Source organism: Camarhynchus parvulus, chromosome 2 (assembly GCF_901933205.1).
Source record: "Camarhynchus parvulus chromosome 2, STF_HiC, whole genome shotgun sequence".
Taxonomy (NCBI): domain Eukaryota; kingdom Metazoa; phylum Chordata; class Aves; order Passeriformes; family Thraupidae; genus Camarhynchus; species Camarhynchus parvulus.
This window is the reverse complement of record NC_044572.1, coordinates 128,190,160-128,216,697: the sequence shown is the minus strand read 5'-3', so window position 1 is coordinate 128,216,697 and position 26,538 is coordinate 128,190,160. Positions and strand designations below refer to the sequence as shown.

Here is a 26,538-nt window from a genome sequence, read left to right as displayed (position 1 = left end):
GAAATTCTAGCTGATGAGTATCCCTGCCCTGCCACAAAACACCTCTTCAGGTGTGCCAGTAGAACTCTTTGGGGAATTGCATGCTGGCTCCCCAACACGTGCTGTGGGGATGGGAACTTCCTGAACTAGTTTCACCACCACAAGTGGATGTATTGAACCACAGCCTTGTTTAAAGTGATGCCACATTTTCATGTGGAGTACAACCTAGAGGACTGCTGCTCCTGGTGTAAGTGAAAGTTTAGAGTGCTGAGAGAGCAGCAAGCTCAGCTACTGGAACAGAAAAGGGGCTTGTGAAGTCCTGATACACACATAAACCAGTGTATTTCATAAGCAGCTGTTTCAGACACAAGAGGCAGATAGCAAGGGATAATTATCACCGTTAAGGAAAGTGCAGGTATTTGGCTGAGGCTTCCATCTAGAGATGTAACACATCTTTTTACAGCTTCCTCCAAAGGCCCATGGTGCAGCTTTGCTGTCAGGCATAGAGCTCGTACAGAAAACTTGTGTAACCAGCACTGCTTGCATAAGATTAATTCCACATCATTCTCCTGGCCACGGGCTGGCTTTGGCTTCGTGGTGTCCCCAGAGCTTGTCCAACTTGGCTGCTGTTGCAGAAGGGCAATGGATGCTAAACGGGTACTTCTGGCGCTGCGGAAAGGTTGAAAGGAATTGTGCCTCACGAACTTGAGAGAAGCGACAAGTTCTTCACCTGAAAAGAGTTTGCTTTAAGCATGCAAAAATCTGCAAAGGAAATTTCTCAGGCGGGGCTGAAATAAACCAGCACCGAGCTTGTGAAACCGAGCGGAGGCAAAGGCTCGGCGCGGACTGCGGTGACGCCCAGCGGGGACCGGGCTCTGTGGAGAGTGGGACCACCGCCCTGCTGCTCCCAGCCCCGACTGCGGCCGAGTTTTAGCAGGTGAAAGGTTGGACTCGACAATCCCAGAGTTTTCTTCCAGCCTAATTCATTCTATGACTCCGTGAGTGCTGGAGCAACCCAGGTTCCGTCTCCCCTGACGGCGCAGGGGGCGGCAGAACCCGCCCTGCCCTCGCCCTCAGCCCGCCCTCAGCTCCGCCCTCAGCCCGCCCTCAGCTCCGCCCTCAGCCCCGCCCTCAGCCCGCTCTCAGCCCCGCCCTCAGCTCAGCCCCGCCCTCAGCCCGCCCTCAGCCCCGCCCTCAGCTCAGCCCGCCCTCAGCCCCGCCCCGCCCTCAGCCCGCCCTCAGCCCGCCCTCAGCCCCTCCCGCCGCCCGCTCCCCTCAGCGCGGCCCGGAAGCGCTTGCGCGCGCGCCGGAAGCGCGTCCCCCGCGGCCCGGGCAAGATGGCGGCGGATGCCGCCACCGAGCTGCTGTTCCTGGACACGTTCAAGCACCAGAGCGCGGAGGTAAAACGGGGTTCGGGTCCACCTCTCCTTTCACGTCCTTTCCCCTCCTCTCCCTCCTCCTGGGCTGCTGCCGACGCTCCTTTGCTCACGGCGGGGCCTCACGGGAGTGCGGAAGCCCCGCTGGGGCGGGCCCCGGCGGCGGTCAGGCAGGAGCAGCCGCGGGGCTGGTGCCTTCAAGGGGGAGCTGCCGCCTCCTTCCCGCCTCGCCTGACGCGAAGCCCGGCTCGAGCCGCTGTCCTGGCAGCCCGAGGTGCTGCTGGCAGGGGCGGAGGGTGGTGGGAAAGCAGCGGGGATTTAGAGGTGGCGGGGAGTAGAGGCGAGCGGAGAACAAAGAAGATAAACGTGCTTCGAGAAGGCGATCTAATGGAAGAAGTTGACTTCTGAAGCGGCCATGCCCTGCCGCTTGTGAGATTCCTGATGCGCTTGTGTAGCTGATGATGAGGAGGGATATTTGTGTGTTTGTGCGGTATTCCCTTAGATTTATTCAATTTACGCAAAATGAGCATGTCAGGCTTTTTTGGCAGTGGTAGATCGTGCAGATATTGCACTTTGAGGGTGTTGGGATCCTGAGCATCTTTGAAACTGCTGATGTTGCAGCAGATTTGTCTGGGGCTGAGCTCGATGTGCTGTTCAGGGAGGAGGAATGGGACTGTTAGGGGAAAAGTGATTGTGTACTTTAAGATGACAAAGATGTTTCAAATTAATAGAATAACTGGACTGCATTAATGGATAGGCACTAGGGAGAGAAAATGGAGTGGTTTGAGCTCATGCTGCAATGAAATGCAATTGAAAAGTTATTCAGGAGTCTTCTAGCTGTCCAGATTAGCTAGGCCCAAATGGGTTTTTAATTGCACTGTTTAAAACAATATTAGGTGGGAGTGCTACCCAGTGCTGTTCCCCTGTGTAGAAACAGTAGCTACTCTTATTCTCTCCAGGACCCTATGTTCTCCTGTTGAACATTTTTAATCTTTTAAAATAATTTTCTGTCACTTCCATTCTTCCCAGTGGCGTTGTCCAAACCTGAACCTTAGGTATTTTACGTGTTTCTTGAAAGCCTTCTTTATGTTACACTGCTCCTTCTGCCTTGTGGATTATGAGTGTTGCACTGGAATTTACAGTTCTTGAAAAGTATTGCTGTGGTTTTGAATAAAATGATTTATTTGGCTTAGCTATGCAGTTTAACTGCTGTTGAGTAGTTCTGATGTAGGGTCTTTTTTGATGTTTTGTAGGAGAAGTGGATTGAATTAACTTCTTGTTTTGGTGATGTTGTGTTGGTGCATGACTGTTAGGGCATCATCCAGCATCATTTAAAGAGGAATTTGCCTTTATTTGGTGGTGCTCCTGGGGATGGAGCTCCCCAGAGCAGCCCTTCCTCCAGAAATCTGAGTCTTCTGCATGACTCAGATGTTTTTTAGAGGCACAGATGAGCTCCCACAGCCCTCACTCCATGCAGGCTGCACTCAGCCTGTTCCTGTTCATGCATCTGTGCTCCCTGTCCTAGCAGGATTCCTTTGGTTCCACCATCCAGCTTCTGACACATCAGCCCACAGGCCAAGCTGTTGTATTGTGTGCTAGAAAATGTCTGCATCGATTTTTTGGAAGACAGTAACACATGCCCAAAACAGTATCTTAAAAACTGTTTTTAAAATTCCACTTTGTCTGTTTCATTGCTTACTAGCTTTCTAAAAATGTTAGTACTTGCTTTCTGCTGGTTTCATTTGCTGATTGTAGTGAAAGAGATAAATTTAGAAAATTTGACTGCAAATCAACTTTTTTTTTTTTATTTTTCATTTTTTAGTTGTGTTACTAGATCAGTGGCTTGGGTTTTTTTTCTGATCAGTCTGCTAATTCAGCTTGCTAATTGGAAATGTGATTCTGAGCTTCTCTTAAGAAAATCTTTATATGTTTACAATTGAACATGAAGTTCTGTATGTGTACTGTTTCATGAGCATATATACAATAAAAATGATGGATAAATATAATAAGATCTAATGCAGTGAATTTAGTGACAGAAGATGTCCAGCATTAATTATTTAATACTGCTGCATGGAGAGTCACTGTAAGTCTGATAACTTTCTAGTTTGCTCAAGCATCTTTTTGGAGAGTGGAAGAATTCTTTATACTTGCTGTTTCTGTGTGGTAAACAGAAATGATATTTGCTAAAGGTTCTAAGGTGTAGCAGAAGTGGAAAAATAAACATCATATGGAATTTTTGTACAGATCTAGGAAAACTGGCTTACAGTATCATTATAATTTTTAAGATTATATTTGAAATAGGAAATTTGCTAATGTTTAGAACCACATCATGCATACTTTCTGTCTGGAAAAAACAACCTGTAACTGTTTAAAAGATCCTTGCAAATAAAGGTAGTAAATGAAGTAAATAAACTGGTAATACTTTCTATGAAAAAAATAGTGTCAAGTATATGAAAAATGCTGAGATTATATTAAAAACTCTATTTTTCTGTATAACAGTGTTTATCAGTGTTTAGCATTTTACAGAATTGAATTTTATTATTAAGATTGCTACATGTTCTGTTAGTAGAGAATACAAGTGCATTATGTGGTTTGTTTTTTACATTTCCTAGCCTTTGCTTCCTCTTTGTTTTGTAGCAAAGTACCAATATTGACGTGGTTCGTTTTCCATGCGTGGTTTACATCAATGAAGTCAGAGTCATTCCTCCAGGAGTGAGAGCTCACACAAGTTTGCCTGACAACAGGGCTTATGGGTAAGTGACAGATACCAGGTATCAGATTCAGGAAAACCTTCCTCTTATTTTTTTGTTGAACTTTTGTATCTCAATAGACCTTCCTACATAAAAATGTAAAATGTATTTATGTGTTTGCTGAACATGTAATTATTTCGGGGCATTCTTTAAACAGTATAATTTTGTGGTAGTCCTGCTTACTCTGATAAGGAACTCATCTAATTTAATTTTACTTTCATTCTGTTCCTAGAGAGACATCCCCCCATTCATTTCAACTGGACTTGTTTTTCAACAATGTCAGCAAACCAAGTGCCCCTGTTTTTGATCGGCTGGGAAGGTAAGTTCCTTCAAGATTCATGTGTGACTTCATTATCTACTTTTTTTTCCTGAAAATTTTTATAGTGCAGAGAATGTGCAATAGAAAATCCTGTGTCTCCCATGACTTTCATGTTTGGTTTGGATTTTGTTAGTGTTCTTATCCTTTTCCTCTGATCTGTATGGAAGGACAGAGGTTTATGCTAAAGTAAGAAATATTTCTGTTATTTTTAGATTTACAGAGCCCATATATATTAATGCAAGGAATTCTGTAGAAAGAAGTGATTTTTCTTTCTTGTATGTATTTGTTCAGTGTTTTATTGTTGGCTTGTGTGATTAGCATTGCTGTGTTTTACTTCTGCTTTATATTAATGAAAAATGACTTTGTATCTTTCATTTAACAGCCTTGAATATGATGAAAACACTTCAATTATTTTCAGGCCCAATGCAAAGGTAATGCAGTGTGATGTAAACCTCTTCTTTCCCTGCATATCTGCATTCAGGTGTAAATATGGTTTCATGTGGTGTGTTAGCACTATGTAAAGTGTTTTTTGTTTCAAACCTTATCCTAAAACCTGCTTGTAGTTTAGATACTCTTTGGAGTTTTCTTGTGGTTTTTCGTATGGTCTTTTGTTTTTTTGTTTGTTGAGTTTTTTCATTAATAGGCTGTTGTAGATGTTGTATCTAGTCAATGTATGTACTGCAAGGAATTTAATGCTTTTAGAGAAAGATCATTTGTTGCAGTGATTGATGTGTTTAATGTGTTCTCAGTTTTCAAAATGTGGGATAAAGAGGTATTTTAATGTTGGATTTTTCTTTTGGCTTTTATGCAGATACAGTGATGCTAGAGTAACTGTTTTGGAGTTGTGGAGTTGTCTTTAAGTGCTTTTCTTTTTTCCTTCTTTTTTTTTTATTCTTTTCTTTTTCTTGAAAAACCAACAGGTCAACACGGATGGATTGGTTCTTAGAGGGTGGTACAACTGTCTGACTTTGGCAATATATGGCTCAGTTGACAGGGTAATAACTCATGAGAGAGAGTCACCTCCTCCACCACCCCCTCCGCCTCCACCTCCCCAGCAACAGCCTGGATTGAAAAGGAATCCAAAACATGGTGAGTCCTGGGAGAAGAAGGAGATTTTTTCTTTTACAAATCAGTGTTACAATGTCCCATCTGAAAAACAAATCCCCAATTCTTCCACATTTTTTTAGATTACAGTGACTTTCATTTTTCTTTATTGTGTCTTTAGTTTCATTTTTTTTCCTAGATTTATATTGAATGGTTTTAAGTACGGTCTCATCCAGTGCTTTTATGAGAGTGGTTTATTTGATGTGTTGCTAGTTACTTTGGATGGTAAAAATGCAGTTTAACTTGTGCAAACTCATTATGATGTAGCTGATTGGAATATAAAAAAAACTGATTAGAGTATTATTAAAGTCATAGGAAAATTTCACAGTTGTAGTTAACTTTGCTTATCTGACTTGTGTAAAATACGTTACAGAGGAGTGCTCTGCACTGGTTTTAGAACAGCCATGAATAGAATCCGTGGTCAAATTCCTGTTTCAATTTTTGTTTTAGATTTAAAATTAGAAAATTAAAATTGTTCAAAGTATGGCTGGAAGACTGCAAAATTTGCATACTGTGTGCAGTAAAAGACAGTTGTAAACTGTAAAAGCCAGTTGAGTAAAATGTGAACTTTTTTTTTTAAAGCAATTCAGATATTATTGATAGAGTTACAGTATGAGTAGAGTAATTGGCATTACTCATATAAGTTTTAAGCACGTATTATATTAAAAAAATAAGCTTTATTGATGTAGTTCTTGTTTGTATCAAAAATTACTTAATCAAAAGTGACTTTAGAAAGTTGCCTCATGTAATGCAGAATATAGATGAAATAAAAGCTGGACAATTGTGTTCCCCAATCAAAAGTAGCCCCGAAGCCCAAAAATTTTCTACTTTTATTCCTGAGGTTTTATTAAATGCAAGTTTTTATTTTCCCAATACATCTAGTTGATGGAGAGAAAGAAGACCAATTCAATGGCAGTCCTCCAAGACCACAGCCCAGGGGACCAAGGACACCTCCAGGCCCTCCTCCTCCTGATGATGATGAGGATGAACCTATGCCAGTGTCAGGTACAAAGAGAAGAGACTGTGTTTTATTTGCTGCACATCACTGCTTAGAGGAGGCAGAATTCTGTGTTCCTGCCCAGTGTGAAATTTCTTATCTGCTGTTACTTCTGCTGGACAGATTCAGTTTTAGGAAAGGGATTTGGAGAAAAATAGGCTTTGAGTTTGTTCATTTGCATAATTTTTAAAGATAGTAGCTTGGGAATATTGGCTGTTAACCAATACACTGTTAAACATGCTGCTCATGTTTTATATAGATGTTCTGTTGAGTCTGGTATCCATTGTCCTTCTGCATTATTCTGCAGCATCTACCAAGTTACCCAGTCTCTGTATTGGTTAGAAGTGCCAAGAACTCTTTGTATTCATAGTCTTACTGAACTAAGTGATTGTGTTTGGTCAAATCACGAGAAGATTTTCAATATGCTTTTTTTGCATCTCTAGTGTATGTGATGCAGAAACCTAAAAAATATGTACTGCCATTAAAGACAATAAAATATTTCTATAATACATTAGCAAAAAATAAAAGGAGGACTAAGGAGAATCTCTTTTATTGTATGCAGGGGGATACATGGTGACAAAGGATGTGTAAAAAGCTGATGTAGTTAATGACTTCTTTGCCTCAGTCTTTAGTAGGAAAAGCAGTTACTCTCCAGGTACCCTGGGCTGGAAGACAGACACGGGGAGCTGAATGAACCCTCAATAATCAAGGAGGGAATGGTCAGGCCAAGTGTATGGGGCCAGATGAGACCTACTCATAGGGCCAGTCCTATTTAATATCCTTGGATTCTGGAAAAGTGCTCTTATTTCTGAAACTTTGTATCTGTTTTTAGTGGTTGGGGAAAAAGAAGATGATGTGGACCATAGGGAGGATTACTTTGAGCCGATTTCTCCTGATCGAACGTCCATTCATCAAGAAAGCCAGTACTCGGATGATGGAGAAGTAGAGGAAGATCAGCCAGAAGAAGGGGATGATGATGATGACGTGGATGTTGAGGAGGAGGACAATGAGGACGATGAGGACGACGATGATGATGATGATGGTCATACAGTAGAGAGTATTGCTGATGAGGAAGAAGAGGAGGAGGAGGAAGATGATGAAGATGAAGAAGAGGGTGAAGAGGAGGAAGAAGGTGATGGTAAGTTGTAGAGTTTAGAAAAACAAAAATAGAGGTTTATGAAATTTTGATGGCAGTACCTTCATGATGAGTATGTGCAAGGGAACTGAATTTTTTTCCCTTGGTGTCCTGGTTTAGGGCAAATTTGGAAGAAAACCTCCAAAGGGGGCCCTTCCAGAAAGCAAACCCGCACGGCCCCTCCCCTCAGCTGGTTTGGGAAGGATTCCTCAGAGAGAAGTGGAAAGAGCCTGTTTATTTAACAGGCAAAGCACCACCACCCCAGCATCACCCTAGGACACTTGCTTATTGCAACATTGCTTTATTTGTGTTCCTGACATCTCTCAAGAGCAGTATCTTGCTGTTGAATATTTATTCCTTTATAGTAAAACCTTCTATAAATAGAGGAAAATAGATACAGTTGTATAGGTGAGAATGAACATTCAATCTTGTTATGTTTTGTTTAAAAATGTAGGAAAGTGGTGAAAGATTATTTCTTAAATAAAATCCAAGTGAAGTTGTTTATATAATATATTTAATTGTCATCTTCTTGTGTTATTTAAAGATCCCACCCATATCTATGCAAAAATTGCAGGCTAGAAGTGTTTTTATAAGTGCAATCACAGGAAGAAAATTGGGCAATATAGTTGTAGTAATGTGTATTCTAGTTAAACTTCTTGCTTTATACATTCTTTTAAATGACTCCATTATTACATCAAAAACTCCTGTCAGGTGGGGCTTTCACTCATATCTTGACAGAGAAGGCTTTTTGTATGTTAGTATGTGGTTGTTCTCTAGCTAGTAATATTTGTGTAAAATGAATCACTGATTTGTATTTGGAAGATATTCTCTGCAGTTATGAACTGGTTTATTCATAACTGATTTGGTAACTTAATCTTTCTTTTTTTAGGAGATGATGGCTATGAGCAGATTTCAAGTGATGAAGATGTAATTGCTGATCTAGAACGTGAAACATTTAAGTATCCAAGCTTTGATATTGAATATACTCCTGAGGATCTGGCATCTGTGCCTCCTGTGACATATGAACCTTTTGAAAAGGAGCTTGGACCGCTTTTATACTTCAGCTGCCCTTACAAGACTGTATTTGAAAACGAAGTTGCTAAAATAAAGGACCAAGACCTAGAAAAAGAAAATTCGGGAGCAGTGGAAGGCTCAGTTAAATTAACTGAACTGTTGGAATTATATCAAGAGGAAAGGGGTGCAAAGTGGGTCACGGCATTAGAAGAAATTCCAAGTTTAATAGTTAAAGAATTGAGCTACCTGCTGGTGAAAGACACAAAGCAAGACTATATTACCCAGCTAGTAGACTGGACCCTGCAAGCTTTAAACCTTCAGGTGGCTCTCAAACAGCCCATTGCTTTGAATGTTCGACAGCTCAAAGCTGGGACAAAATTGGTGTCTTCGTTAGCAGAATGTGGGACTCAAGGAATAACGGCGCTCTTGCAGGCAGGAGTGATTAATGTGTTGTTTGAACTGTTATTTGCAGATCATGTATCATCCTCCCTTAAACTTAATGCTTTTAAAGCTTTGGATAGTGTCATTAGTATGACTGAGGGGATGGAAATGTTTCTAAGAGGTGGCACAGATGTACATGAAAAAAGTGGTTATCAGAAACTCCTGGAACTCATACTGTTAGATCAGACTGTGCGAGTCGTTACAGCTGGTTCTGCCATTCTCCAGAAATGTCATTTCTACGAGATTCTGTCAGATATTAAAAAGGTGGTGGATCAGTTAGCAGAGAACACTCCTCCTCTTCCTAATCACACAGAGCCAGAACAGGACCAGGACTTGTCAGGACTTGAAAGAACAAACCAAGAATATGAAAATGATGTGGAGGCTCCTATGGATATGGATCATCTTTTGGAATCATCTAATATAAGTGAAGGAGAGATGGAAAAACTTGTTAGTCTTCTTGAAGAGATCTTCCATTTGATGGAAACTGCTCCTCATACAATGATTCAGCCCCCTGTGAAATCTTTCCCAACCATGGCACGCATTACAGGCCCTCCAGAAAGGGATGATCCTTACCCTGTCCTGTTTAGGTACAACAGTTGTGAATTCAATTTCTAGAGTGTGTTTCCTCTAGCTTGATAGAAATATATTTTAGGGGTGACTTTGAGACATTTCACTTAATTCCTTTTTGGAAGATTGTAGATTGTGGATGTGAAGTCTGAGAGAGATTGACAAGTTAATGTGCCTGTTATTTTGTTGGCTTTTGATCAACTTAGAATGCACCTAGCCAGAAGTTAACATCCTTATTACTCTTTATTAATCTCCGTATTGCTAGTAATGTGCTCGCCCTTCATTCACAGTTGCATTCATAGATGCTGACCAGTTACGCTAAGTGCTGTCCAGTTTGAAAATGGTTGTAAATCTAGAGTGTTTCATTTGTCGTCTTGGAACACAACTATGTGTATGGATAAAGTAGGTCTGGAATTCCTCAGTCTGGATATTGAGGTGGCAAGATGCAAACTGGCCTCAGATTGATGAAAAGGTCATGGAGTTGTGTCACTGCTCACTTTCACAGCACAGGCAGAGGAGCTGAGGCCTGCCTGCCTTCAGCCAGTTAAAACATCTCATGCGTTCTTAATCTGTTAGCAAGTTTCTGTTTAGAAGGTATTTCTTGAAATGCTGACAGATTTCTTTGGTAGCAGTGGTGAAGGTCATGGCTGAATATAGGCATCTACATGCAAAGAGTCTTCAAAAATTGCCTGCTAGATATGCTGTAATGATTTATTTCCTAGCACATTTAAAACACTGAATCTGGCATTGATGATGATTCAGATGCAGCAAATTTAATAAAATATAATGTCCTGTTTTATGTGTAGATATGGTTGAGTTTTTTTTATTGTTTGGGTTTTTTAATGGAGATCAGAATTTTAGGACTTATTTCTTGTAAATATTATAGCAATTGCATTTTGTAAGGTTTACATTTTGTACTACTTCCTAATTAGTTATTTCTTGTAGTCCACAGGGCAATAAGTACTGAAGCTAGGAGGTACACATTTTTATATAAAGTGTTGACAAATATTTGTAGCATTGCTGATTATTTTCCTGATTTTGGTTGGTTTTTTTTTGCAGATATCTTCATAGTCACCATTTTTTGGAATGCATTACTTTGCTACTGTCTCTTCCAGTGACAGGTGCACATCCAGGTGTGCTCCAGGCTATCCGAGATATATTGCGTTTCCTGGCACAGTCACAGAAGGGTCTTCTTTTCTTTATTTCTGAGCATGAAGCAACAAACTTGTTGGTTAGAGCACTTTGTCAGTTTTCTGATCCAGATCAAGAGGAAGGTCTGCAGTCAGATGGTGCCAATGAGGATCCTTTTGCCCTGTGGCTCCTGCACTCAACACAGACATTACAGTGCATTTCGGAATTGTTCTGCCACTTCCAGCGGTGCACAGCCAGTGAGGAGACTGACCACTCAGATCTGCTGGGAACACTTCACAACCTTTACTTGATCACCTTTAACCCTGTAGGAAGATCTGCTGTGGCTCATGTATTCAGTCTGGAAAAAAATCTCCAAAGTCTTATTACTTTAATGGAGTACTATTCCAAAGAAGCTTTAGGGTAATGTATGCATTTATTTCCTTTAGTTTTTGAATTTTAGAAGTATCTATCTTTTATAAATAATTCCATAAATCTGAAATTTCCTTTAGATCCTGATGTTTTTATTTAAAGCCAAAACAACTTTAAGTAGAAGTATGTAATACAAAATCAGGCCTGTCATTTGTAATCAAGTACTTAATACCCCAAATCTGTGTAGGTCATCAACAAAGTTCTTGTAATATAGGTAGGGCAAACTTTTGATTATGTGGAAAAGTAAGTAAGTAGGAAGTTTTTATTCAAGCATAAATGTTGCCTGTGAAACAAGTAAAAGGTTTGACTAGGTATGGAGAGTACTGCACACTCCTCTGGGGTGGGAATCTCAATTCTTCAAGTTCTTGTAGATGTTAAATGCAGTCATTGTTTTCTCTGGACAGGCAGTTGTACTACTTTAGGTAGCAGTGATTTTGAAATGATTTTGAAACAGATAAAGTTACATAAAAATGTTTATATGCCACTTGACTGGATCTCATGGTTTGCTGATGCTGAAATGAATATGAATGTGTATGATGCAGCAGAAAGTGTTCACTTGCCAAAAAACATAGGAGGAAATTGTTTGGGTTTCTTTCATTGATAATTATATGGGGCAATCCTTGTTGAAGGTGAAAGTTCTGTAGGTAGATTTTTAGGGGTCAAATAATAAAAATCTAACAGATAGCCAATTGTGTTAGCTGAGATCTAAAGAAAAGCCTTGCTGTTGTTTCAGAGACTCAAAGTCTAAGAAGTCAGTGGCTTATAATTATGCCTGCATCCTTGTTTTGCTGGTGGTACAATCTTCTAGTGATGTCCAAATGCTGGAACAGCACTCAGCACCTCTGCTGAAACTTTGTAAAGCAGATGAAAATAACACCAAGTTGCAAGGTACAGTATGTGTAATTGTCAGCTGAATTGTTTGAATGTATAGAAGAAATCTTTTTTTATGTGAATAATTGGTGCTTTAGAGTTGTCTGGCTTGGATAATGAAATTACTATTCCAGTTGCATCTGATTAGTTGAGTCACTGAGATAACGCACAATTTTTTTTTCTGTTAATGAGAGTTAAATAGGAAATATTTATGGTTAATTTTTTTTTCAAGTAAAATAGCTACCATGAATTCTGGATAATTACAGGAAGTTTGAAATTATTCAGACTGTGTTGATAAGAGAGCAAATTTCTGTAGAAGTGGACTAACTAGTCAGTGAGCTGAGTCTTATTTTTGTTTATTATTGCTATTGCTGTGGTTTAGCCCCCACTAGACGCTGAGTACCACACCACTATTGCTCACCCTGCCACCCACCCCCACTGGGATGAGGAGGAGAATCAGGGAAAAACAAGTAAAACTCCTGGATTGAGATAAGAAGTTAAATAATTGAAAATAACATATAATAATACTAATAGTACTAATGATAACAACAGTAAAAATTGTAATAAAAAGGAGAGAAGAGATAAAACCCAAGAAAACAAGTGATGCACAGTGCAATTGCCCACCTGCTGATCAATGCCCAGCCCCTCCCCAAGCAGTGATCATCCCCTTCCAGGCAACTCTCCCAGTGTTCATACTTGAACATGACATCCCATGGTATGGAATATCCCCTTTGGACAGTTTGGGTCTGTTCTCCTGGCGTGCTCCCTCCCAGCTTCTTGTGCAGCTCCTCATTCACAGAGTATGAGACGCTGGAAAGTCCTTGACTTAGGGTAAGCACTGCTTAGCAACAACCAAAACATCAGTGTGTTATCAGTGTTATTCTAATGCTAAATCCCAAACACTGAAGCGCTGAACAACAACTAGGAGGAAAACAAGCTCTATCCCATCTGGAACCAGGACAGTGATGTAGTCTGACAGAATCTTCACTACTAAATAATCCTGGGACTGTTTCAAGACACCTAGGCCAGCTGACCTGTTACTACATTTTTTGATGTCCAAGATGTGTCTGGGTGTCTTCCCAGCTTGTGTTGACTCATAGATCAGGCCTGGGACACTCAGAAAAATCCTGCTGGAGACTGTTCTGACACCTGAACATTGAGGCTCTGATGTCCAAAGTTGTGCTCTGCTCTGGTTGACTGACTCATGTAAAAATACCAATAATTTTTTCCAAAACTTAATTGCACTTAAAGAAATCAGAATTCTTCAAAGTTTTAGTTTAAATCTCTCCTCTGTCATGCTCTTATTTTTGCTCCTCACCTGATCACCAGACCGCTTTATGAGAAGCAGGGCTAGCTTATTAAACCAAATCACGAAATCATTCTGAGTCATCAATCCATATACACCTGATCTTCACGTTTCTCTAAATATTTTCAGGAGCAGTGGTTTTTAAATCTTTAAATCTCTTATCCCAGGAACCTGTGACTTTCAGGTTATTCTAGACTAAGAGAGATACTGATAATCTGTAGAGGACTTCTAGCATGAGTGAGTGCAGGGCAGAGATTGGCTCTAATTGGACACTTAAGAGAGGTTTTGTACTTAGTTTGTAACAACCTATGCTGTACATTAAGGGGAATGTGTTTTGGTTCTTTTCTTTAGCTGACAGTGCCCCTTAGTGTCTTTTGTAAAAAAAATTTTGATTACAGATAATGGAGATAATGAGATGAAAATTGCCTTCAGATTGACTTGAGCCAAATTTTGTCAGTGTGGATAGTATATATTGGCTGTCCTGAAGTTCTGTTTTTGTTGATGCTTTTCAGCTGGCTACAGCTGCACTATGTGCCCCACAAATTTTGCACTTGCCTTTAGTGTCTATTATGTAAATTAAGTACATTTTGATTGAAAAAGGTTTTATGATCATAAATTCACTGACTGAAGTCTCTTTTTTTTCCCTAGAGCTCAGCAAGTGGCTTGAACCTTTGAAAAATCTTAGATTTGAAATAAATTGTATTCCAAATCTTATTGAATATATCAAACAGGTCAGTAAAACATAGGTAGATACTATTTTTTATTTATATTCTATAAACTTAGATGTTTTGTAGTCTGATATTTTGTCTTAGGTATGTACTAACATATTTAAAAATACATACTGTTATCCAAAAGAGATGTTTCTGTTAAAGCTTATGATCTAGGCTGGGTCTAGATCACTGCACAGTTATATTTATTGAAACAAAACCTAAGGTAAATATATGATGGAAAGATCTAATTATTTAAATCTTTGAGCTTCCTGTAAATCACAATGCAAATGTTGATGCTCTTTTTTTGGTTTCTGCCTTATTTATGACTGCTTACCAAAAGGTGAAATAATTAAACTTAAATTTTGTGATACACAGTAACTAAATACAGAATTTGAATTCTGTAGCATGAGTATACTGGGGCAAGCAGTATACTCATGAAGTCCTTCCTTGTAATACAGGCTCATTCCTTTTTTCTTTTTGTTTTCCCCTAAAAGAATATTGACAGTTTGATGACTCCAGATGGAGTTGGTCTTCCCACTGCACTTCGTGTTCTCTGTCATATTGCATGTCCACCGCCTATGGTAGAAGGTATGGCTGATGGATTTGTACAGGTTAAAGTACAAATCTTAGTTTTCTGAGTCTTCTGCTTAAACCTGGCTAAAGTGTAACTGTGATTTCCCAGGAGAAATCAGAAATACAGAAATGTTATTTCTTTTCTGTGCAGGTCAACAGAAAGACCTTAAATGGAATCTTGCAGTTATTCAGCTCTTCTCTTCTGAGGGAATGGACACCTTCATCCGGGTGTTACAGAAGCTGAACAGCATCCTTATTCAGCCTTGGCGACTCCATGTCAACATGGGCACCACGCTGCACAGAGTCACTACTATTTCCATGGCCCGCTGTACACTGACTCTGCTTAAAACAATGCTGACAGAGCTCCTGAGGGGAGGATCCTTTGAATTCAAGGACATGCGTGTTCCTGCAGCGCTTGTTTCTTTACACATGCTCCTCTGCTCGATTCCTCTCTCAGGCCGCTTAGATAGCGATGAACAAAAAATCCAGAATGACATTGTTGATGTCTTACTGACTTTTACACAAGGTGTTAATGAAAAACTTACCATTTCTGAGGAAACTTTGGCGAACAATACTTGGTCTCTAATGCTGAAGGAAGTTCTCTCATCAATTTTGAGAATTCCTGAAGGCTTTTTCTCTGGACTTATACTGCTTTCAGAGTTGTTGCCTCTTCCACTGCCCATGCAGACTACTCAGGTATAACTGAGATGTATTTAGTTTTTAAAGAATTTTTATTATTTATGTATAACGCATTGGCCATTTTTATAGTGGTGAAAAAAAACAGATGTGTGAAAGGATGAATTAAAGTTGTAGTAAAGCATTTGGGCTTACACAGATTCTTTGTAGATAAGTCTTTTTCAGCAGAAACAAAATTGATATTATTTGGAGCATTTTTCTTTAGTCAGCAGTCATATGTTGTTCTTTTGTCACTTGTGAGATTATCTAGACTCCTGTTACTTAAATTACTGTCTCTGAAGCTTTTACTTTAACTCTGAATGCTGAACTTGGTATATTAAGGCTCTTCTTTCTTTTGTCATGGATCTTGAATTTGTGATCTTTATTAAGTAAGCATAGAAGGTGTGTGACAATCCATGCTCCTGAAAGAATACCTAATTTGCTGGCTCATGCGCTGTCATCTGGTGACAATGAAAATGGCATTCCATATTTTTAATGAGGACAGTAGTCATACTTTGTTTATACATTGTGATAGAATTCAGATTTTATCATGAAAATTGACAGGATGAACCCTCCTGCCCTTCTGTTTGTGCAGGTAATCGAAGCCCATGATATTGCAGTGGCACTGAACACCAGGAAGCTGTGGAGCATGCACCTCCATGTGCAGGCCAAGCTGATCCAGGAGATCGTTCGCTCTTTCTCCAGCTCGTCCTGCCAGCCCATTCAGCACATGTTGAGGAGGATTTGTGTTCAGCTCTGTGACTTGGCTTCACCTACTGCTCTGCTCATCATGAGGACAGTATTGGATCTAATTGTAGAAGACCTGCAAAGGTATTTTTGTTTTCTCTTGCAAAGATTTTGTTGATGAACTGTTAAATTCACCTTACTTCTGCACAGTAGATTTAGCAGGAGGAAAATACTTTTGGAAATATTATGCATTATGGGCTGAACAAATTCTCATTCCAGTGCTATATTCTGTGCCCTGATAATGCTTAAGGTTGCCAGAGAACCAGCTCATACCTCTAGGTTTTGATGTAGACAGTTTCATGGTGCATGTTTATGGTAAGTATTTTAAGAAGACTTTTTTCAGGTTGGCTTTGCAAAGCCTCATCTCGCCTGTGAAGTGCTTTTAAGGACCTGTATGACACAAATAAGAAGAGTAGGCCAGTAAAGTTTGCTGTGCTGGGATTACATATGGGTATAGATGTTTGTAAACTAGTGGAAGTGGAATGATACAGGTGCAGAGGGTTTTGAAACTGTGTGCTCTTTCTTTAAAACATAACTATCCCCTTACATACTGTTTACATAACAGCATATTTATCTTAAACAATTAGATGCCCTACAGTATATTAAATGCACAGTAGATTAATTAGTGATGTGACCAGAAGTTCTTTAGTGAAAATTGAGCAGTTTTCAAAAAGTAAATGGGATTTTAAGTTTAAGTATGCATACTAGGTGGATTTTTTTTTTCTAAAATGCAGAGTTATATGACTCCTGTGATGGTTGTTTTTATAGTTTCTTAGATCACTTTAAACCAGCTTTTTCACAGTGCACTGATACCCTTTCAGCAACACAGAAGACAAAGAGAAACAGTACACTGGACAGACCACTCGACTGCTTGCTTTATTGGATGCCCTAGCTTCACATAAAGCGTGTAAATTGGCTATTCTGCATCTTATCAATGGAACTACTAAAGGAGATGAAAAGTATGGAGAGATTTTCCAGGAGCTCTTGGCTTTGATGCGATCAGCTGGGGACAATGTCACTCATCAGCAGTGTTCTGAATATGTAACTTCCCTTTTGCAGTCCCTCTGTGATCAGGTATTTGCTGTATTTAATGCATAATGTGTGTTTATTGTAGGAGACAAATTAAATGAGGTTGTTTCTTAAGTACCCCTCTTTTTCCAGAATTAAAAAAAAACCAAAACATTGTTAAAACACAAAAAGTGTGCATGGTTGGCTACTTTGGCAGGTGTGCTGCCTTCTTGTTCTTGAATGTAAATGCTTTCCATTTTGTGGCATGTCTTCTGCATTATGTGCACTGTTCTGGCAGCTCATTAGAGACCAAAAACTGAATGGCACAAAGATTTCCTGTCCCATCAACTGAGAGAGGGATACCATTTCTCCTTGTGGGCCAAAACTTGAGTTATCACTGTTCACTTCTTACCTAGTTAAATCTTATGTATTTCTTAGTGATCTAACTGAAACCTCTTGAAAATGGATTCCAAATATAAAGATATGTATGCTATGCTGGTGCTGTAAAACTTCTCCATTAAAAAAAAGCAGAAGTTGGTAGAGCAAGGTGAGAAATGCTAGTTGAAAGTTGATTTGTAGACTGGCCCTGTAGTTTCTCATTAATGTGTGCACAGATTTGCATGCCATTATTTGCCTCACTAGTGCATGTAATTTATTTGATCCAGTGCTTACTCAGTTACACAAAAGACGTGGATGTTGTTGGTCAGTAGAGATAATCAGCCACTTGCATATAAACAAGATCTCTCTGTCCATACAAACTCGTTGGGAAAATCAATCTTATTTTATGTAAAATATGGAAGTGACAGAAGGTCCTGAACTTCATAGGTGGTGTCTGCAGCCTCTTAGTTTTCACAGAACCTTAGAATCAAAGCATATCTCAAACTGGAGGGGACCCATAAGGATCATCAAATCGAACTCCCTGCCCTTCACAGGAATATCTAAAACTAAACCATGACTAAGAGTGTCATCCAGATGCTCTCTGGACTCTGACGGGCTTGGTGCTTGATCACTTCCCTGAGGACCCTGTTCCAGTGTCTGACCAACCTCTCAGTGAAGAACCTTTTCTTGATGTACAGCCTGAATGTCCCTTGATGCAGCTTCATTCCATTTCCCTGTGTCCTGTGGCTGGTCAGCAGAGGGAGGAGAGCACCTGCCCCTCTCCTGCTCCCTTAAGGCACCTGTAGATTGCTGTGAGGTCACCCCTCAACCTTCTCTTCTCCAGCTGAACCAGCCAAGGAACTTCAGCCTCTTTGACCAGTGTTTTGAGATTGAGGGACACATTGACTACCTAGGCAGGAGACTGTGTGTTATCCAGTGACTATTTGGCTTTCATTTTAGCTCTGCTACGATATTTCAGAATTTGAAGCTTTTATGTTTTAGAAATAAATAATGGCTTGTTACCCTTAACAGGACTGAACAAAAAAGATATTCTAGATTAGTTTTTTGATGGTCAGTAATAACTGAAATACTGGAATAAGATGATAGAGGGGTAGTGAAAGAACCCAGTGCTTCTGACTTGATATGTGTGTGGTCTATATTTACTGCAGGCATACAGAATCCATTTTTACTATATTTATAATAATAATTCTTTTAGGATATTGCACTTATTTTACCAAGTTCATCAGAAGGCTCTGTGTCTGAATTAGAGCAGCTTTCCAACTCCTTACCAAGCAAAGAGCTGATGCCCTTAATTTGTGACTGTCTGATGGAAACATTAACGAATTCTGAGAGCAGTTACAGCTGTCTGCTGACATGCATCCGAACAATGATGTTCCTTACAGAGCATGACTATGGCTTCTACCACTTGAAGAGGTATGGTATTTTATGATATCGCTGACAGCTTAAAATGGTTTAAAAACTGTAGTGTGGAGTAATTTTTTACATGTTTAATAGAAAATGTTAAGGATAAGGCATCTAAGCTTTTGTTTCCCTTTGGGGCTTCAGTGTTTTACTCAGTATTTTGGTCTTCCTTCACACTCTGAATAATTTCTGCAGTATGCATACAGAAGCACTTAGTTTCAGGAAGGAGACAAAGCATTGGAAACAGGTTTGTACACTCTGTTTCCCCACTCCAAGGCTGGAGGATTAGAATGAGATGTAGCGCTCTTGTTCTTCCCCTTTTGAGACACTCAAAGAGCTCTCATCTGGAACATTGGAGAACTGTCTGTAATTCCTCTATTTTTAGGGGATGCAGTTTGCACTTCCCTGAGTGTTCTGACCTCCAGACAATTAAGGCTTTAGAAATGAGTTGTTTTTTTCCAAACTGTTTTTGTTCACTCACTTTGAACATACATATATGTATTGGACAACATGTTGTTTGGACACTTGATTCTTTGTCGTATATGTGGACCTGTTTCTGTTTGCTGAAGTTGAAGTGCAGAGGCAAAAAGGTGAGGTTTGCAGAGAGAAAAGGAGCCTTGTCAATATAAGGTGGTTCAAAACACTTTATAAGTCATAGATGCAAGAAGCCATAAAACCACCAATTAAAAATTAGCAATTTACAGATGCTGTTCTTGCATCTTACAGATGCTGGATCCCATGTATCCAGCTGTCAGCTTCAGTGCCCAGCCTTGCTATTTCTGTTCATGTTGCCTTTACAGTCTGTTTTCTGCAGTTAGGCAGCAGAGGATGGAGTGAAATTGTAGCTGCAAGCATGATCCTGCTTCATACATAAGGTCCTTGTGCAAGCACATATTTCTGTACTTCAGTCCCTTTTCTGCCAAAGATGAAATTGTAATTTCTTGGATGTTTTGGAGGTAGTATATATAGCTGTATATGTGCACTCTGAAATATCTGCAGACAGTACTGGTGAAAACAGGAGTCTAGTACAGAGAAAATAATGAAGCTCCAGCTTTGTAATCAAGGCTGAACTTGATAATTGTAAAATTTGCCACGTTTATTTTGCATATATGCCATTCTAACTAATTCTGGTGGAATGGTCACAGTGTATGTACTAATAAAGTATTTTCTCTCTTTTTGTTTTGAAAACAGCTCTCTAAGAAAACACAGCAATGCTCTGTACAGTGTATTGAAGCGAGTAATAACTAGTTTCAGCAAAGACACGGGTGAACTGGCCTCTTCATTCTTGGATTTTATGCGACAGATTCTAAACTCCGATACGCTGGTAAGTGAATATGTATTGAATGCTTAAACTCAGCTGCATTTCTCTGAAATCTGCAGTGTGGGACATGCTCAGGAACAATTATTTCAGAAAGCAGTTGATTCTGCAGACTGCTGGGTGAGGCTTTTCCATTAGTAATAATGTTAGTGCCATCTTCAGTTTTTAATGAAATCTGTGAAAGCTGGGCAGGGATGTATGTTTAGTAACATTTCCTAAGTGAATAGTATGCTCTGGAGTCCCACTTTCAGATTCACAGCATCCTATTAGAGAGCTGCTGTACTGATGTGTAGTATAGAAAGAACTATAAAATCTGTGATGCAGACCTCATCTAGTACAGGAAAGGGTTGCATTCATCTTGATGCAGTATATAAACTTGCTTGTTGAAGTGTACTTTGTTAAAATAATTTACATCATATATTTTTAAATCAAGAGAACTCATTTTGCTAGATTTGCTCTAATCTGTGTTTGAATTCAAAGGGGTTTGCAGTCTAGAAGTACTGAACATTTATGAGTACTTACTCCCCAACTGTCAAATATTTTAGGGATGTTGTGGAGATGATGGAAGCCTTATGGAAACAGATGGATCCCATTCAGGCAGAACGCTGGGTCTTACCACTGCAGAGTTAAAACACCTACTACAGAACAAAGAAGAAACCCCAGAAAGCCTGCTTCTTGATCTGGAGAAACATGTTATGGTAAAAGAATTCAAATAATCAAGTTGATGTTGCAGTTTTCTATTAGCACATCCTATGAGCCAGGCAGTTAATGGTGTCATGGAAGGCAGCACATACCTACAAGCAAAGGGTGTAGGGTAGTGGTGAAGCAGATTGTTAATGCAATAAACAGCAGGAACCCCAGCTTAGCAGTTGGTCAGTGTTACTGGTGACTGGTAAGTGGAATTAATACTGGAGGCTGGATATTGTTGGGTGTTTTCATCTGAGGCCTGAACAACAGATACCTTTTCAGTGAGTTTGTGGATGCCATTAGGATGGGGGGAGTGGCTAATCTGACATACTACAAAGCCTCAATCCAGAGAGATCTCAGTAAATGCTTTAGGATTGATTTAGCAGGAAGTTTGTGTGGTTCATTAGGAAAAATGCAAATGTCTGCAGTGAAAGGAGGATAATTCCATGCCTTGTTGCAGGCTGGGGTGACAAGGGCCAGGTGGTTGTGTTGGTTGATAGGTTAAAGGTGGGCCAACAGTGAGGGGTCACTAGAAACAGGTGAGTGAGTGTGTTCTCAGCCATCCTGGGAGGAGCATGGTCAGCACATTTAGGGGCCTTGTTGTCTCCCACCATGGGATGCTGCTGAGCTCTCATGTGAGTGTTGTGTTCACCTGTGACCAGCTTTGTCCTCTCACCAGTTCTAGAGAGACCTCAGGAAACTGGAGAGGGTTCTACCAAGGTGCTCAGGGACCTATAGAACATGTGCTAGAGAGAGAGGAGGAAGAAGCAGGGCTTGTTTAGCCTGGTGAAGAGGGCTCAGGAGCTATTTCGGAGTTTGCCACAGCTGTTTGGGAAAATAGTAACAAAAATGGTGGAATCAAATTTCTTTTGGGAATTCCAGATGATAAATCAAGGGGCAATGTCCCTGGATTGTGGCTTCAGAGGTTCAGGTTGACATTAGGAAACAAAAAATTACCCACTGAGAGAGAAGTGAGAGTGAAGCACTGAACAGGTCAGTGGGGTCTGGGCTCTGTGTCACTGGAACTTTTTTTAGACATGACTGGATAAAATTATGGCTGACCTGACCTGGCTTTGATGATAGTCCTGCTTCAAGCAGTGATGGTGTGGACTGGACTAGAGGACATGCAGAATTCAGTGCATCCAACTTTTCTGTGATTATAATTGCAAACTTAACTCTGATATTCAAATTTGATTCTGTGTAACTGATGGCAGCCATGCAGTAGATGGCCAATTTAAGAGAGTCCAGGAAACAGCTGCTCCACAGCCTGTTGATCACAAATGCCTTTCAAGTGCTATATTCCCTCCTGTCCCTTCCCTGGCTGCCTACATCTGTTAGCTAAGAGATTAAAAGCCAAAGTTGTTCTGAATGAGGAACAGCAGACACAGGACATTGGAATGCTTTAACAGAGAGCTTCTTAAATAAAACCTGGGGCAGTGTCTTCCTTGGGACTGTTATAAAGGATATTGCATGAGTTGGGAATGGAACCTAGAATGTGCATGTGGTGACATGGTGTGTTTGGTACCACACCTAGGAGCTTTCTGCTGTTGTTTGTGTACTCAGATGTCTTACTTTCACTATTTGTGGCTGAGTAGACTGTTGTATAGTGCCTCCACCTTTTTTAATAAATAAGCAAAACATTATTCCTTCTCTGCAGAGGGGAGAAAATTCTGATTTGTTCTGTGTTGACATAGGATCGTTCTAAGGAAGATGATGGCCTTGAATCCTTACTGGACAACATTGTTGGAGTAAGGCAGATGTTGGAATCAGCGGGTGATTCTTGTCCACTGAGTGACCAAGATGTTGAGCCTACTCTTTCTGCACCAGACTCTCTTCAGAATTTGTTTAACAACAGGTAAAATGGTTGAGTGTGTCAGCAGTGATTTATTTGTGGAAATTGAGTATTTTATGCATACGTAAATTAAGTATATTAAAAACAGGATCGAAAGAGCACTGTTGTCGCTACTACCCATGAGTCCCAATGTATTTAATGTCATGTGAGTATCAAGGGTAGGGCAGCAATGTTCACCCCAGGTCCTGTGGTGCTGTGTATGCTTGCAGGTGGTTGTGGTTCATAACCAAACAGACCTTTGGCCTTGTTCTGTTGCAGGACTACGTACGTGTTGGCAGATGTGATGGATGACCAGCTGAAGTCCATGTGGTTCTCACCCTTTCAGGCTGAAGAAATAGACACTGACCTAGATATGGTAAAAGGCTTCATTAATGTATCTGAAGTGGATTTAAAAATGAGGGTTAATCTGAGCTAGGAGCATCAGAAATTCATGTGGCCAAATGGTTTGTTTTCCTGAGCTCACCTTTCTAATTTGACCCAGATAGAGAGGTTGACATTTGTTAAAGGGGTTATCAAATACCTTCAAATTGACTTGGAAGCTGCTACAAAATTGGGATCTTTTGCAGTACCCTAGGGGAACAGTTGCTGTGTCAGTCCCAAGCTGCTTTTGCACTGCTCTTGATGCTTTTCATCAGTTTGTATTAAATGTAGAAAAGAATGTGATTTAGTTTCTTTTCCTTGCTTGTCTTCTGTCATTGCAGTAATATCCATAAGAGCCTGATAGCTTCACTTTTTAAAATTTAAATATTTGCTCTGAGGTGACAGAAGGGAGGAACATGGCAGTAGTAAATGAAACTACCTGCACAGAAGCTTTTCACAGTTTTTGAAACTTTTAGATTATAAACTTTAATGCTAGTAATGAAAAATACAGTATCATTCTGAGTGTTTTAGAACTAAGGAATTGGCAGTGTCTTAATTTCTTGTGTGAGAAACAATCAGTTTCTGTTGACTTCATTGCCTTAATTCTTTTTTGGTTTTAGTATTTTCATTTACATGCAAAGATAGTTATGTTTTAATTTCTTTAGCAAAACCAAAACTGTATAAAAGTGACATTAATAAATTTATAGAGCTGTATCTTAAGCAAGAGAATTGTCCAACTGTGGGTCATTAAGTGACAAGATAGGTGTTCATATTTGAGAGCTATGCCCTTGACTCCTTTTGTGTTCAGATCTGTCAAGACAATTTTGCTGCAGCTCTGAGGCATTTTTTGTTTTGTTACTGCTGCTCTGCTGCTCTTTCTTTTTTTTTTTTTTTGTTTTGGAAGTCCTAGTAATGAATGTTTTGATTAAACTCTGTCTTTGAAGGTAAAAGTTGACTTAATTGAACTGTCAGAGAAGGGCTGCAGTGACTTTGACTTGCAAGCTGAATTGGAGAGGTCATTTTTGTCAGAACCATCATCTCCTGGACGCACAAAAACCACAAAAGGGTTCAAGCTTGGCAAGCACAAGCATGAGACCTTCATAACTTCAAGGTAAAATGAGCTTAATTAGTTAACAGTGTCTTCAGCGTTGATTTGTGTTTATCAGAATGTCAGATACCTTTCAGATTGCATCTCCAGTATGGAGAATGCCTGACCATCAGTAGTACAGTGTTACATTAGCTAATTAAATCATGGTTTGTCATGACAGTGGGAAATCGGAGTACATAGAGCCTGCAAAGAGAGCTCATGTTGTGCCACCACCCAGAGGAAGAGGAAGGGGAGGATTTGGACAAGGAATTCGACCACACGATATCTTCCGTCAGAGGAAACAGAACACAAGCAGGCCACCCTCCATGCACGTGGATGATTTTGTGGCTGCAGAGAGCAAAGAAGTGGTTGCTCCAGATGGGATACCACCAGCCAAAAGGCCACCAAAAGTGTCACAGAAGATTTCTTCACGTGGCGGGTTCTCAGGGAACCGTGGAGGACGAGGAGCTTTTCACAGTCAGAACAGGTTCTTTACACCACCTGCTTCAAAAGGTATGTTGGTTCCTGTATTAAAACTGGAGTAAATGCATGCTAAAATTGCTTCAGTAATGCTAACCCAATTTCCTAGCAGTTCATCATCCCTGGTGTGAGATCTTCCTGAAGCAGTGTTGTTGCAATGAAATGTTTAGCACCAGGAAAGGTTCTCTTGAAGGTGAGAACCTCCAAAGTTGTACAATTGAAACAAGGCTGTGAATTCCCATGCTGCCTTTCTACCTCTGTTTTACAAAAGGAGTCAGCTGTTTCAGCAACTCTTGGAGTGCTTCCTTGCCTTTTGTGACATGTTGTTCTGGAAATCAAGCACCACAGTACATCTTTGGGTTTAAATGAGGGTTTGGAATAAAAGGATGGAAGATCCTGACAAGAATAAGATGCAATTTTCAGTGAACCTGGAGATTGTAACCTACAGAGTGTTAAATTTCTTTCATACATAAACAAGATTGCATTCCTTTTCCTTCCATCCCATAATTAGGGCAAGTCCTTGCAAAGTAGGAAGAGAAAATACTTCTATTCATAAAGTTATAAATACTAGGATTTATTTCACCACAAAATCTGAAAGTATGAGTTTGTCTTGATACGCTAGATAATGTGAATTCTTTTCAACTTGAGTTCTTGCCTGATGATAAATAGATCTGTTCCCTGATTCTGTGCAGAGTAACTTGTAGACTTCCAAGTTGGAATACTGCAGGTATGTTGATACAGAGTATCTTTATCTATTTGAATTGTATAAATATGTTATGTTACCACCCTGAGTATTGTGAAGATTGAAATGGGAAAAAAAAACCCAAACCCAGTGATGTTTGCTCAACAGTGCGTTGGTTTTTCTCTCCCTATCTAGGAAATTACAGTCGTCGTGAAGGTGCTCGAGGCTCAAGTTGGAGTGCACAGAGTACGCCCAGGGGAACCTACAATGACAGTAGAGGTGGTCAAAGCAATTTTAACAGGGGTCCACTGCCACCACTGAGACCATTAAGTTCAGCAGGTACATGGTATTCATATGGGCATCGAACTATAGAGAATTCCTTGAATTTCATTTTTGCTTTACAAATGAAACCATGCAAGGATGCTGCAGACACCTTGAAATTCAGCAAATGTTTTAAGCATATATGAACAGTTGTCAGTGAGACTGTGTCAAATACGTGCTTTCGTACCAGCTGCCCTGTAACCCATAAAACTTGCTGAATTGAACACTTGATCGCAGAATCTTAATTTTGCACTCAGACTTTTGTCATTCGATTGTCTTCGTACCTCCATGGTAATCATAGCGCAATTAAAGCAGCAATGCTTGCCTAAAAGAAAAGTGAAAATTAAAAGGAGGAAACAGACGCTGTTTGTATCTCATCCTGGTTTTGTTTCTTACGCTTTGGCAGCAGCTACTCCGCCTAGGGCTTTTTTTTTTTTTTTTCCAACTGAGTATACTTTTCTTTGCTTTAAGGCTACCGACCGAGTCCTCGCGATCGTGCGTCCAGAGGCCGTGGAGGAATTGGACCGTCTTGGACAAGTGCTAATAGTAGTAGCAGTGGTGGCTCAAGAGGGAAATTTGTTAGTGGAGGCAGTGGAAGAGGTCGTCATGTACGTTCCTTCACACGATAAAATAAGACCCAGTGGTGGAACGGCTCAACCTTGTGGACTTCTGTGAAGATGACAGAGAAAGCAGCATCACTAACAGACCAATTCAGAGTTTCTGGTATCTGGAGGACACCAAGAGAATATTTTTGTCCGAAGAAAAAGCTTTTGTTTGATACAAGAATTGAAATTTCAATAAATTCAAGACTTTTTGTGTA

General features: G+C 40.0%; 1 protein-coding gene across 1 annotated transcript; it reads left to right on the top strand.

Moving 5' to 3' along the window:
- The first annotated feature begins 1,253 nt into the window (after nt 1-1,253).
- On the top strand, nt 1,254-26,538 carry VIRMA (vir like m6A methyltransferase associated). The gene is made up of 24 exons (XM_030971635.1): nt 1,254-1,379; nt 3,993-4,108; nt 4,338-4,424; nt 4,807-4,855; nt 5,345-5,513; nt 6,411-6,533; nt 7,358-7,663; nt 8,550-9,702; nt 10,742-11,233; nt 11,976-12,130; nt 14,067-14,149; nt 14,623-14,716; nt 14,853-15,397; nt 15,972-16,207; nt 16,945-17,197; nt 18,726-18,943; nt 20,123-20,255; nt 20,795-20,947; nt 22,631-22,791; nt 23,047-23,143; nt 24,093-24,259; nt 24,417-24,748; nt 25,593-25,736; nt 26,190-26,538. The coding sequence occupies exons 1-24, from the start codon at nt 1,317-1,319 to the stop codon at nt 26,345-26,347; spliced, it is 5,487 nt and encodes a 1,828-aa protein (XP_030827495.1). The 5' UTR covers nt 1,254-1,316; the 3' UTR covers nt 26,348-26,538.